General features: G+C 46.1%; 1 protein-coding gene across 2 annotated transcripts in view; it reads left to right on the forward strand.

Moving 5' to 3' along the window:
* The window catches only part of aux (cyclin-G-associated kinase), a 57,367-nt gene that overhangs the window by 32,749 nt on the left and 9,843 nt on the right, over nucleotides 1–14,775 (forward strand). For both annotated transcript variants that reach the window (XM_037432247.2, XM_075875338.1), the window contains exons 14-23: nucleotides 209–325; nucleotides 882–962; nucleotides 2,972–3,074; nucleotides 4,080–4,159; nucleotides 4,825–5,009; nucleotides 5,892–6,010; nucleotides 7,495–7,749; nucleotides 8,288–8,533; nucleotides 9,812–10,079; nucleotides 10,185–10,505. In XM_037432247.2, the coding sequence (XP_037288144.2) occupies nucleotides 209–325; nucleotides 882–962; nucleotides 2,972–3,074; nucleotides 4,080–4,159; nucleotides 4,825–5,009; nucleotides 5,892–6,010; nucleotides 7,495–7,749; nucleotides 8,288–8,533; nucleotides 9,812–10,079; nucleotides 10,185–10,505 (1,775 nt within the window). The remainder of the gene's footprint in view (nucleotides 1–208; nucleotides 326–881; nucleotides 963–2,971; nucleotides 3,075–4,079; nucleotides 4,160–4,824; nucleotides 5,010–5,891; nucleotides 6,011–7,494; nucleotides 7,750–8,287; nucleotides 8,534–9,811; nucleotides 10,080–10,184; nucleotides 10,506–14,775) is intronic.

Here is a 14,775-nt window from a genome sequence, read left to right on the forward strand (position 1 = left end):
AGCCGCAAGCTGCCGTACTACTTGCGGCGGGGCAACACGTATGTGTGGAAGCCCTGTCTCTGTAGCTTTCTCTCCAATGTCGAGATAAGTTGTCGTCGAGTATAGATATCGACTCGGCCACGAAATTCGCTAGTGGTCTTCCCACCTTTGATAGGCGTCGGCTCGCGTCTGAATCGATCTTGGCTTGAAACATTGGTCCTTCTCGCAGGTATATCCAGTACATGTCGCTGATGGTCTCCCAGAACCACCAAGTTTTGCCGCACCGGTTCCCGCTGCAGATTGTGGCACTTACGCTGAAGCCTGTGCCTATGTTCACGAAGCTTAGGTGAGCTTGATCTTCTTTGGGAACAACTATGCCGAATAGGATGCCATTGATGATTTTGTGGTCTGCATTCAAAGCATAGAGGGCATATTTGTGGCATCTGTGGCATTAGTCATCACCTATCTTGCTTGCCTTTTGTTGCGTTGTTGCCATCTGATTGCTACTTCGAGGTCAAGAACGTTACGCAGGCTATCTGCGTGACAATACATTGTTGATGCAAAAGCGGCAAGCCCTGAATTTCGAGAAAGGAAATCAGTTCAAGCTTGATTGTTATTGTTGTAGAACAAAAAGACCCTACAGGGCGTAAAGGCTGTATTTAGAGTGAAGGCTTCCCCGGAGTGTAGACTACCCTGGAGTGTGGACCATGCCTATAGTTTCAGAGCACAAGTGTCTTATCCCCACCCTCCTGACGCGATGTCTTTGATTTGGTGTTTGCACATGCTTCTTTGAGTTCCTAAGACAATGTCACTCTGTCTATCGATCGATCAATCAATCAACCACTCAATCAATTGGTCATTGAAACTTTCAGTTATAATTGTGTTTTTTTGCTTTCCCCTAGGGATGGATGTCGGCCTTTTGTTGAGGTCTACATTGGAGAGGAGAGGATACACAGTACATGTCAAGAGTACGAACGAATTGCGTGAGTGAAGTTTATACTAATTGGTAATTTTTGGGCTGCACTTGTGGAATCTGTCATGAGTCACGGCCTTCAGTGAATGGTGTCATAACATTGTGTTAGTACTCATTTCGCTTTCTCTTAAAGGGCCACTCACCAGGCCCCATACCGAATTTTAGTTAGACAGTGGAAGTTGTTGGGTGTTCGATGAGGAACGTTTTGCCACAAAAAGTTCTCGAATCGGTTCCTTACAAGCGGAGAAAACAGTTTTCTTGAAGCAGTGCGAAACGAGGGTGAGAGGAGACGAGTTTGAAACCCTTGCCGCTCCTCTTCATAGCCTTCGCAAGCCAAACCTCTTCCCCACCCTCTCCGGCAACCGACCAAGAGGTGACGTTCGCATGATGTGCCCGAACAAGCCCAGCCCCCCGTGCACGCGAGCGGCGTTGCTTTGTTGACCAGCGTTATTTTGTGGTCTTCTGCCTGTTTCTGCAGGATTCTTTGGAAACGCTGGCTTAGACGCGGTAGAGTAGATGAGCACAATGAGTGCGCAAACGCGTAGGAGCGTTCTACGGTGGTCATCTGCTTAATGCGCTGACCGTGAGAACCCGAACGCATGTGAAACTCTGGCACATTAGCCCCGCATCTCGTAGCATTTCACGGGGAAAAAATGTAAGAAAAACGTGCACAAATTTTTATTGCGTCTCATTATTTATTTCAAATTTTACTCATCTTTTAAAGCAACAAATACATAAACTACGCATGTTGTGTTAAATAATTTTTGCCACGTCACGTGGTATATTGTTGACAACGTCACAGGAGAGTCGTATACGTAGAGGACCAACGTGACCGCAGTGCTGTGTACGTAGGGCCATTCCTACGTCCACATCATGCCCTCATTCTCTACGCGTGCGCAAGTAGAGGGGAGGGCTAGCAGCTTTCATCTTGAAATTTGGCCCGTTTCGGCGGCGCACAGCGTTGCAAATTTTGGCAGACGTGATCACGAACGCCTCGTCTACGCATTGCGCTTGTCAGCAAAAAATTGTCAAACCTGGTGAGTGGCCCTTTAAGGTTGACATTAAAGTGATAAGCTGAATTAGTTTAGGTTGATGAAATATTCTTCATGAACTCTGCAATTGTTGAGTTCTTCATCACAGGTTTGTTATAGGGTGAAAGCATGAAGGTAAACATCTATGTCTCAGATATCTCGCTGAACTGTAAGCACATGTCTACGTGATGTCGTCGATTTCTGTATGTTCCTTTTTGTTTGAATTCTGGCAATATTTGCTCGACAGAACTGACTGAAAATGGCGTTGATACATATCTGGCTCCCTTAATTAGCAATGCAGGTCTTTTTAACATTAGGAACAAAGAAAAAAAGTAGGTCTTTGCAGATACCATGAAGATCTGCAATGTCACAGCAAGTTCTTGTAGGAATCTTACTCCAGTGTTGCCATCCAACATTTATTTATTTTTTTTCAATTTAGTGTCCTGGTAAAAGGTGTTAGCCTCTTTGACTTCATTTGTACTGTTCCTGCAGTGTATTGTATTTACTCAATTTCAATGTGCACTTTTTTTTTGGAAAAAATAAATCTTGATATCGCATGTGCCTTCGATTCCGGTACAAATGTTTTAACTGCCCCATAGCTGTATATGCAAGCAGCGCAACCTAGTAGTTACAACATGACTGCGGAAGCAATAAACAAGGACAGAAAAGAGCGCTGTAGTGCTCTTTTTTGTCCTTGTTTATTGTTATTATCATTGATATATGTTGTATCCAGAAATAATATTATTGGAAATTTCACCCTGTGTAATAGGTGCACCCGAACCTGACCCCGGAAATTTCTGGGGAAATAGTGCGCCTATTATGCTAGTAAATGCGGTATTTTAGCATGACCTGTGCCTAGTAATAACACTGGTTTAACCATTGATGATATGCTGTCACAAAGGAAATAAACCAAGTGCGTGTAACCGTATTCATTTTGTTGACTCAATGAATTTCATGTCATTCCTTGTTCCACCGGAACACTGTGCAGTCATCACAACTATGCAGAAAAGCAGCTGACGATTCCGCTGAACGTCGCAGCTGCCGGAGACGTCACAGTTGCCGTCTACCACGCTCGGTCGTCGTTTGGGAAGGTAAGTGCAGCATATGCTTAAAACTGGATCAGAGACCTGCTTTCTTTTTGAATACGGTGAGCAGAGCCTACAAGCATATACAGCATACCGTCTTCATTCATTCGCAGCCATTGCCCTAGCATGTGCGAGCTTTGACTTGCACTCTTCAGATACTCTTCAAATACGAGGATGGGGGTTCAAATCCTGGCCACAGCAGCTGCATTTGGTTGGTTTAAGAATTCGAAAATGCGTGGTTATAGTTGAAACCTTGTATTAGAGACACTCATGTGATGGAGAGTTTGGTGTAAGACACAAGTATGCCTGCATCGAAATAAGGCTTGACCAGATATCTACAACATGGTACCCTACTTAAGAGAGAAAACTTGTATAAGGGGCACTAACTACTTCCTGGTTTCTCTTATAAAAAGGCTCAACAGCAGATTTACGTGTGAATCAACAAAAAAAGACTTTAGGGGGGTCTAAATGAAACCAGAGTACTCCACAGTGATGTGCCTCGTAATTGCCTCATTGTTCCAACATGTAAGGCTCTAGAAATCAAATTTTCCTTTTCAGATACTTCTAGTACAAAAAAAAAGCTCATAAGTTAACCGCCAACGTAATTTAAGTTAACTTTGTTGCACTTGTACCGAAGATTTTGGTTGGACGTATGGGCATGTTCGTAATTCATAAAGAGGTTCAGAAAACGCTAACCAAACGCAGGTGGAGGAGTGCACAATGCACTCAACCAGGACTTTTGTGGCATTAGTTATTAATGATGTTCTCCTCTATGTTGCTGCTGCTGCTAGAAACATTTATGTGCACACTCACAAGTTGTTTTTTACTATCCCGTGTATAGCTTCAAGGATTCCATATGTGTTACTTGATGCTGTGTTGTTCTGGTATTGCATTATGTTGTTTCTAACAGTGATGTTCAGAATTGGTGCTGTCGGTCGGGTCGCTTGCAACCTAGGAAGAAAGTGACGACTTTTATGCTTCGCTGAAATACTTGTGCGTTTTGTCTAACAGGTTTCGCCGATAAAAATCTGCCAAGTCCAACTGTACTCGGGATTCGTGGCAGCTGGCACATCCCAGTTGACATTTTGCAGGTACGTAGAGACAGGTTCAGTGGGTTGGTTAAAATTTTTCTTTGGTGGCTGCTTGAACTTTGAATAAATTGAACTTTTGATAAAGGTTTACTCTTCTGTAAAAGAAAAAAAAGAAGAAGGGAAGTTTCTTTCCTTAAACTTTGCTTGTCTTGTCATTATTATGGAAACTGTGTACCTTGAATCAGGCTTAATTGCTGTAGTAAAGTAGTTGCTTGGCCAGACAGCTTGGGCAGGCAAAATCATGTAAAAATGTTCCATGAACTGCTGTGCACACAGCGTAAGTAACTTGAACTTGAAAAGTATGAAATAAAGTAGCAAAACTACTTAGGTCTCAATCGAGAATGTGAAGTGTAGGTAGCGATTAAAAAATGAAAATTATTACACTCAGGATGACGCATGTAATTCTGCATGCTTGTGTTATTTCCTTGTTACAATGTTATGTTGTATGCCATTGTTCTATTGGGTGCACAGATAGTTCTGTCATAAAAGTTCTTTTATGGACTGTGCTTTCTTCAGTTACAGATGAATTAGAGAGTGAATTCTGCTTAAGCAAAGAAAAATATATTGCAGCAATGGCCACCCCCTTCTTTTGCCTTTCGTGATTCAACTTAGAGCACTGGTGCAGTCTTTTACAGATGTCATTCGTGTGTGTGAATTTGATGCAGGCACGAGCTCGATGGCATTGAGGAGTTGGACCGGTACCCTGAGGGCTTCCAGCTGACCCTTGAAGTCCGGGTGGGGGACTCTCCCAGCCAGCGGCTCACCAACGGTCCATGGGCTGACCTTGAGCACCTGGAGACTAGCGCCGCCATCTTGTTCAGCACCGAAGAGGAACTCGAGGCTTGCATTGGTGTGTATGGTTGTTTTAAACCTCTGAGGAAATATCCTGAAGCTGCCGACCGCCCAAGAATGCAGTCACGAAATGGGCTCCATCATAAACATAATTGGCATGGCTGTGCTGAGCACTTTTGTTCAACTTCACGGTACAGTTTTCATGCACAGATAGCATCAGAAGTTTAAGGTACACAATACGCAAGAAAAGACTGAATGGATGGATGAAGAAATTTTATTTAAAGTCCTGAGAGACGCGGCTAGTGTGCTGTGGACTTCTCAGATGTCGGTACGGGCAGGCTAAGCCTGATCACTCCATTGTGGGCTCTCTGGACAGCCCAAAGCTGATTACTCTTGCAGGCGCTTTTGATGGCAGAGCACTACTTGGCCAGGTTGGCTTGATCACTGCCTAGTAACGAGGGGAATCAATGTTCTCGCTTATTTGTGTAGAGGTCGCCACAATTCAGCCCTTCTATTAGGCCGCCACTGGAACGGGGCACCCCGTTACTTGCACCGTGCATACGTTCGTGTCTAATAAAAAGCAGCATTCCACTTTCGTCTGAGGCAGCAGTGTGCACGCGTCAGTCTCTGTGTATCCTTGCCCCTGCGGCACCAACCGCGCGACATGGTGTCAGAAGTGGCCAGATTGACATCATGTGACAGGGAATCGGGAGCGTAGGAATAACGCCCCCCAATCCTAGGCCTTACCCCGATAGCCTTAACAAGACCGGCCCGATAGCCTTACCAAGACCGGCCCGCGAACCGCATGTTCAAAACCCCCTAAGTAAATTAAACATTACGGTGCCTGTATTTTTAAACTGAGTTTTTCATATTTGACCTTCTGTGTGCTATTCAGTAGTCTATAAATGTAACGAGGTGTGCTGTCCTCTCGTCGTTGCAGGCCACTTCTCGAGGAACGCTCCTGGAAGGCCGCCTCCGCCTGCAACACCCAGCCTACCGAGCAGGGACACTTCACCTCAGCACTCGGAGAGCGATGTCCCCAGTGCCACATCTGCAGAGGCAAGTATTCGTCCACACACAGAGATTTAGGGGAAAGCACCTTGGAGTTTCAGTGTGTCGGCATGCATCGTTGGCTGCTGTCATGATGGTCGATTTGTTTGAACACGAGAGAGATCGTCTTTTCTCGCCAAGAGTTTGCTCGTTCCCGCCACCATCTCAGCGCTCGCCACGTGATGAGAGTTTTTAATTGTTGTTTTGGCCTATTAAGGAAGGGTTTCGGAATAATTTCCATGCATCATGTAATTTTTAAGAGGGAGTATTTTTGTTATCACATGCTGTGCTCTTCAAATGTCCATCACAATGCCGACTTGTTCCTATTGGTAGAGAGAGCGTATGGCGTGCATTTACTGTACAAACGCTCCCTAGCACGTGGGAGACGACGTGCTGTACCACAGTTCACTGGCGCCACCTTCAGCACTGGATCTTGACCTGAAATCTGAAGATTCAGTAAATGACCACGTCTGACGAGTTTCAATAATTCAAAGTTCCTTACATCCCACTTTTTTAATGTTTCACAGTCACACACAGTTCCAGTTAGTTCTAATTAAAAATTTCTACTGTAATTACATATTTAAAATCGGCAGAAAGAACTGCATATGCCTGTGCAGCCTGATCAAGATTACCGAAGAAATCAACAAAAAAATTTCCGAGATAAATCTGCCCTCAGTGTTTTGATTGGGCACTAGCTGGTGTCGCGATCTTGCAAGACACGGTGGGAGGGCTGGTTGAAATTTTCGCACACCTTTGGCACTGGATTGCAGAAAGCCATGCTCAAAACAGGCTAGTTTGGTTCTCTGACCCGAGCGCTGGTGTTTCGATCCAATGCAAGTCGTTTGGAGATCGTTCTGTATCCAGTCTTTGCCGAAATGATTGGCAGCACTGCCTTTTCTGGTGGCTCTTCTCACGTCTAGCCATCAAACGAGCCTTCATTAATGCTGTGGGGCTCCCTCTGGTCCCCTCTGGACAATTTTTGTTTTGTCGCAGAATGTGTGTCAAGGTAGCTCCCCTTGTAGGCTTGAAGGCGCGCACAAGAGAATATTGTTGTCTGTATTTCTACAAGCGTACAAGTGTCATTTGTACGACACTTGTATTAGCGTTATTAGTGAGATACCCTTCCACCATATCACAGTATACTTTTGGTGTCTTAAAGTACTTGGTTAGCAAGTAAATTCATAAAAAGAAAATTTAGCTCTCAGTGCCACCTTGAAGTTTACCGTGCCAACTCCTTACAACGTCGTCGAGTTTGAGGGCAAAAGTATTCGAGATGAGGCATTGTCAGGGTTCTCCTCACCATTCCACTTTGCTGCCCGTAGCTCTGTTCACCATCCACTGCTTCCTGCTTTGATCGTAAGCATGCGTCATATAGTGGGTGACAGTTGTAAAGTGCACTTCAGGTCATGCAACAAAACGGATATGAAAAATTTAGTTTGAGGTAAAATGCAAGGAGTTGTTGCTTCACCTCCTCTGCATCTCACTCATTCCAGATCCTGCTGGGCCCCATGCGCAAGCTTTCAGCATCAGACAGTGGGAACATGGTGGCCACGAATAGCAGTGCACCGGCACGTCCACCGCGGTCCAAGGCAAAGGAGGCGGACCTTCTCAACCTGGGGAGCTTTTCCGTTGATGAGGGTAGTGGTGGAGAGGGTAAAGCACCCTCGGACCGCTCGTTGGACGACCTCCTGGGCACTTCTTTGTCCAGCCAGCCAACGTCCAACTTTGACCTTCTCGTCAACCACAGGGTCAGTGCTGGCTTAGCTAAAGGAAAGCAGCACGTGTTCTTCGCAGAATGTTCCCCATGCAGAATGTTCTTTATTTACAGCAAACTGATGGTTGCTACTGAACTCATTTGACATATGAATGGGGACATAATAAATAAGGTATTACCTATGATACATCTTAAATTAATATTGACTATTGCAAACATGTTTGTCTAGCATGGGCTTCACTGTGTGTAGGCTTTGTGTAGTTTTTCTGCTTGCTGGTCGTCTTTCTTGACCTAGTCCAAAAATCCTGCCACTTCGGCCTAAAATCGCCTTTTGCTGGACAATTAGTAGGCTCTTGTTATCTGAACCTGAAGGAACCGGCAAAGTGTGTTCTGTTTAACAGGAGTGCCACTTACTGAGATATGTTAGGTAGTTAATTATTTGGATCACTATATTTGAGACATTATTCTTGTCATTGTTACTCAGTATGTGGTGTGTCGATAACAGTAATCACCTCTGATATTACGTCATAAAACTGACTCTGTCATGGATTGTGTTATCGCTTGCCTCGCAGTCGGCGCAACCACCATTGATCGGGGACCTCTCGTCGCCTGGCGCCCCGGCCTTCGACCCGTTTGCCGCCAATTCCACGGGGGCAGCGCCTGCGTCGGGTGTTCCCACTGTCAACCTATTGGATGCCAAGTCTCCGACAGTCACCAAGGGTGGGGCCGACCTCTTCGACCCGTTTGGCACGGCCACCCCGGCTTCTGCTGCTCCCGGCTGGGCTAGCACCAGTGTCAGCGCAGGGAACACACCACAGGTGGGACGCTGAGGCACAGAGTTACTGAGGTCACGGTACTCCGTTTCATACATTCAGGTGCAATACCCTGTAAGCTGTGCTGTAAGCTTGGTCAGCAAAAGTTGCTAGTCCGAGTGTCTCGCGCTTGTAATATTTCATCGCTGTCAACGTACCCTAAAAATCGTAATATAGGTCCGGAATATAGGTCGAATTTTTTTCTCGGAGGACGCAATGAAAAGCCGATCCTCGTTTTATATATCGGTCATTGGCAGATAATAATGTTGAAGTCTCGCTATGACGGGCAGCTGAAGTTGAAGGCCTCCATTGCCATCGTGAGCATCAGCAGCGGCGCTGTTGGGCAAAACTATGCAAGACCTACAGTGTACTGGCAACGCCATTTTGCTTCAGTTATCTCTGTCAGTCTGCAGTTTCTTTTTTTTTTCTATTTTCTTTAGAAATGAGTGGTAGTCGACAGCAGTTAATGATAGGCTATAAAAAAAAAAGTTATGAAGTATGTTGAAGCGCACAGCAACCTGGCGGCACATTGGTTATTCGGTGCATAGGAGAAAAGCGTCTCATACTGGAAGAGCCAGAAGCAACGCATCACACCCTACAGCAGCCAAAAAGAAACTGTTTCGTGGACTGACTGCAGTGCACCCCGAACTGGAAACGCTACTCACCGAATTCGTCCAGGAGCCGCATGCAAGGACGCTACTTATGACAGCGGAGTGCACCCGCATAAAAGCTATAGAAATGTGCGCAACTCTGGGCTTTGATTCAAAATTACTCGACCTAAATCACTATTCGCTTCTAACCTAAAGTTTACTATTCGCACCAGCCTACAATTGAGCAATGCCGTAAATAATGTTCATAGGTACATAAGCTGCATAGATATGAAGTTGAAACCTGGTTGTAATGAAGCATCATTGGCAGCACAGATACCGTCATATCCACATGGGTGTTGGCAATTTACAGTAGTCTTCCTTCATGACAGACTTGAAGGGATCGCGGTTGGTCTTATCAATATCAATTAAATGCATTTTTTAGGTGGGGAAGGCTTTTTAAGATAGAGGAGGATGAATGCATCAACTGAGAAGAAATATATGGATTTTGCATTTGAGTTGTTCAATACATAAGGGACACTGTTTTTTTTATACTACTCTTAGATAAAGAATGAGCCTTAGAAGTGAGGAAATACTATGTCAGTGTGAACATAAAGACACTATTTAGAGTCCATTGTTTCTGCAGACATGTTATTTTATTATTTTCATATTTTATTTTTCTTTGGCCCTCACACAGCACAAGCAGGGTGGCATCCCAAACAGCGTATCAGCCTTCAACATGGCTGCCACTTCTACAGCGACGACTCAGAGTGGCGGAGGAGCCGCCAAACTCGACACCATGCCAGGGACATGGGACACCCTGTTCCCAGGCAGCACGTGGGTGCCGCTCGTGCCCTCGACGGGTGGTAGCGCAGCGGGGACCCCGGCATCTGGGCTGACGCGCAATGCTTCCACGCCAAACCTCGAGGCGCTCGGGCGCAAGGCCGACCCGTTTGCAGACCTAGGTCGGTTCACGTACCCAATTTATTTTTGCAATATTCACAGTAATGAATTGCCATTTATTATTGGTACATGAAAGCTCAACAGTAATTATATTATTATGGCTACAGGAAACCTGACTGGTGGCTCCACCGGTGCCGGTGCAGCCTCCAAGACTGGAGCGGCAACCGCGACTGGCTTCCCTGCTTGGTCGCAACCGAAGTCAGCCACAGCTACGAGCAGCCCGCAGCCGACTGGAAGTGGCACACAGGTTGGCGGTGCCGGTGCCAACGGCGTAAAGTGGAGACCTGGCAGCGCTGTTCCCCCAGCTGCTCAGACAGGCACAGCAGCGGGGCCTGCTAAGCCTAACTACAGCGCTGCAGCTGCACCCGGTGGCGCAAGTGTGTTTGTGGAAAAAACTGCAGCTCCGGCTGGGGCACCTTACAGCAATGGTTAGGAAAAATTTTGCGAATTGACAGTCTCTGCTTTGAACGTCTTTGCATGCCAATAGGCCTAGCTGATAACGCTTGTGCACATCTATAAAAACTGGCGTCTCAAAAAATCTGCTGATTGGTAGTCGAGAATACTGAGACCTCATAAGCCAAATGTTACTGTGGAGTATGATGCCAGGGGAGCTATTCTCGCGATGTCCAATTCGTGGATGTGTCCAATTCGATCTCTCCTGATTGGCTGGAGCACGCCGCCTGTTTCCGGTCTTTCTTGCGCAATGCCAACTTGACGTAACACAGCTTTCGCAACTCTCAACAGAAATTTGAAAGACATTGTGTTTCGCCACAACAAATGCTGCCTCTAGAGATACGTTTTTAGATGCAGATCTCTCAGACATGGCATATACTCTAATAACGTTAACCCTTGAATTAGGTTTAACGCGGCCGCCTGCCTGATACCCCTGAAAGGTTTAATGTAATATTTTTCTAGAAAGGTGCTTCAGGTTCCCTTTAATACACCTATTATTTAGGCAGGTTTGTTACCCATGATGAAAATGGGGCTGAAGTGTGCGTAGCAGGAGACAAGCCATGTCGTTTCACCTTTCACCTGTGCCTTTTTGTGCATTCCCATGTTTCTGTGGGGTGTTTTTCGTGGCCAGGTGGAGACTATAGGCTCAATCCTGGTCACTGCACTTGTGTCCCTTGTGAGGAACACAGGATAACCTTTGTGCTTTGCTTTAACTGCATACTGAAGAAACCCACATTGTCAAGCTTAAACAGAAGTCTTTCACTGTTGTCTCTGTTGCGTCTTCCGAGTCGCTTAGGGATGTCACATTCCCTCACTCGACGAACAAGGTAATGGCGTTGCTGTTCATTGCATACTGGCAGTTTTCTCGGCACCTTACTGTGTCATCCTCAGCTGTGCATTTGACAGGTTTACTGGTTAGCAGCACTGTTCTCTGCAAAATTGCTCACTGAAACAGCAAATGCATTTTAACGAGCCTCACTCGCACAAATACACACCATTTCTTTGTAGAGAGAGAGTCGAAACGTGAGACGTCGTGAAGGCAGCCCACATTGCCATGCCGATCTTGTCATTTTATTTCTAGGGCCGAAACAGAGCGGCCGGACACAGTAGCCGCCGTCCCTCTTCTTGGCTTTCCAAACAAAGTGGCAAGAAAACGGCACAACCACGTTGGCCGCTGCCACGTTTCTCTTGTCTCTCTCCCTTAAGAGTTCTGTGGTGCATTTTTATACCGTTCCAAATCCGGACGAAGGCGTTCTGTTTCATTGAGTCGCTCGTGATTGGCACATATGAGCCATGGGGAATGCCGTGACATTCTGTCACGTGAGCCATATTTGGATGGAGGTGCTCCGCTCCATCGAGTCGTACGCGATTAGCCCATTTGAGTCGTGACGACTGCCGTGATGTTATATTTCACATGAGCCAAACTCTGACAGAGGCATTCCACTCCATCTAGTCGCACGCGAATGGCCCATTTGAGCCGTGATGAATGCCGTGACATTTTATGCTACTTGAGCCAAGGTGTCACATGTCTGTTTTTGTTCGTTTCTCGGACGGAGGGGGAAGAACAGTCGCAGAGACCGTCCGAAATGAAACGGATGGATTGATATGGCTGCGAGGTGGCATGAATTGGATTCAAATGTTAGGGCTTCGCGCCTTTCGGTATTCGGGTACTTTGAGAACTTGGCATCGCAGCGGGCCTAATGCACATACGCTGCGGCTCAATCCTCCCTTCGTTGTCATAACTGCCCCGTCTGTCTGTCAGTGTTCGTTGTCGTAGAAAGACATACGGGCGGACAGACAGAGAGACGGATGGACAGAAAGACTGGCAGATGGACAGATGCACAGACGTACGGACAGATGGACAGATGAACGGACGGAGGGAGGATTCACGGTTTACCAATGAAACCCTTTCAAGCTTCGCCCCACTCATCATCATTCACTCCGTGGTATTACGAGTGTGCTGCGTCCCTTGCAGAGGCACCAAGTGCGTCCGTCGCAGACACTGGGCGCATCCTTCGCAGGTCGGAGACACTGGACGCATCCTTCGCAGGTCGGAGACACTGGACGCGTCACGTTTTAATTGCGCTCAATTGGTCCTCAAACCGACGTCAAAATTGTGACGCAGGCCTCCACTTTCCACATTGGCTGTTCGCTTCCCCTCGTCCTCGCGACCGATGCGGACCACCCACTTTTTGACGTAACGAACGGAACACCTCCGTCTGGATTAATTGTACCACTGATGTGAATTTCAGAAATTTTAATTTTATTGCTCTTAATAAAATTACCAATGCTGAACACTAAAATCTGATAGGGGTTCACTGGGGCACAGCAGTTCTTGGTGTGCTTGCAGCACTCTGCAGTTCGCTGTTAGTTGTACCACACAGTCATCCTTTATGAAAGCCAACGCTTGAGCGCCTAGCCTGCGCTTTGCGCCCGCTGTCCTAGAGCACCATCAACTGGCAGCTAATGAAAGCACGCCCGGTTTTGTCAGCATTGCCCATTGCCAGACCGGAATGGTAGCGTAATCTAGCTGTGCGTGTCCGCTCGCCATGACTCATTATCTTGTTTCCTAGTGGTTGACTTCAAAGGTGGACGTGCTTACTTCAGATGTCGGTTGATGGTGCTGTCTGCAGCCACTGCAGAGCTCAGGTCACACGCTCGTGAATTCTCTCTCGTAAAGGACAACACTGTGACACTGTATGTGTTGTGTATAAGAAAGGGTGAATTGGCATCCACCGCTTATGACAGCAATTTCGGCTGCATGTAGGATGAAGAGTTCGGAAAGTCGGCTAACTGTGTACAGGACTCGTTGTGATAATGCCCATAGTGGTAGAGTTGTATATTGGAGATGTTGGGCAACAGAAAACTTTCAAATGAAAGTAAAGCACCTTATACATGTTTCCTAGCTTCGATGTGGGGGGACAACACACACTGCATGCCAACGAAACAAAAAAATGCCCTTTTTGTGATGCCTTAAAATTGTATCGATACTCTTTTAATCCGTCAATCATTGTGGACAAGCACTGCACGTCCTTGCCCAGCCATGCTCAAACCGTTTGGGCGAGTGCTTCTGGTCCACTTGAGATAGTCTCCCCGTGAGTGTTTTGAATGAGAATCGCTTGTTTGCAAGCTAGTTTGTGTGTTTCTTCACAGGTGGCAGCACTTGCTTGGCCATTTATTTTAACCACCAATTTGCATTTTTTTCGAGTCGTGTGTCAGATATGTTGTTCTGTGAAGGCAGAAAGGAAAGGGGGAGAGAAAAGCATTAGAGAGGCTGGAAGGTTAACCAGGTCCAGTGAACGAAACGCCTGTGTTGGCCATTTTTCGTCATGGAAAATAAGCCTTTCCTCATGTTACAGCCCTTCGCGCACCACTTGTTTAGATACTGAAGTTGGCTTTGTTGTCTTGATGTGTTATGGAATTTGCCACTTTCAGGAAGAGGCCATTATTTTGTGAATCAGGAAAGACAATATTAGCCCGTAGGACAATAAATTTTGTTATGCTAAATTGACTTATTATATGATTGAATTTTTTCGTGTGCATCAAGACATGCCTTTAAAAAGCAATATATTCAATATCAAACTGAAGAAACTTACCCTTCTCCTCAGGAAAAAAAAAATTGGGGATTGTTACGTTTCACCTTTAAGAGTAGAACTTGATAGCATTATTCTGTTCCAAGTGCGTACTTCGAGCACTTAGTGTATAAAATGTTTTCAAACTTGCTATGCACCCACCAGCTTTTGACTATGAAGTCATTATTACGATCCCATGTACTGACGCCTGATGGCACTGTATGCTTGTACCACACATTACGGCAATATTTCATGTTTTAATGTGACGCGTGTATACAGGACGCACGTGTTTGTAAAGCATGAAAGTTGCTTTCACTGCATTTCCAAGCAGAGGAAGTTACCTTCGCGGTATTTACACACTGAGGCGTGGCTGTGTGGTAGAACACCCGTTTGCCACGCAACCGACCCGACGTCGATCCCCACTCAGACCCAGATTTCTTTATTATTTATCTTATGTGCGTCTTGCTTGATTTTTTGGTCGCACAAAGATGATGATTTTTCGCTCTCAACCGCCGATGCTGACACCAACGCCGACGCATTTCTGCGAGACGAGCTCTTCAACACTATTGCATTAAAAACCACTGAATGTGCACGAAGTGAATGATAAGTGGGCAAAGCAGTGGTACCGTTTCGTGTTATCGTAAATCACCCGTGACATTGACCGCTCATGCAC

This window comes from Rhipicephalus microplus, chromosome 10 (assembly GCF_043290135.1).
Source record: "Rhipicephalus microplus isolate Deutch F79 chromosome 10, USDA_Rmic, whole genome shotgun sequence".
In the NCBI taxonomy this organism is placed as follows: domain Eukaryota; kingdom Metazoa; phylum Arthropoda; class Arachnida; order Ixodida; family Ixodidae; genus Rhipicephalus; species Rhipicephalus microplus.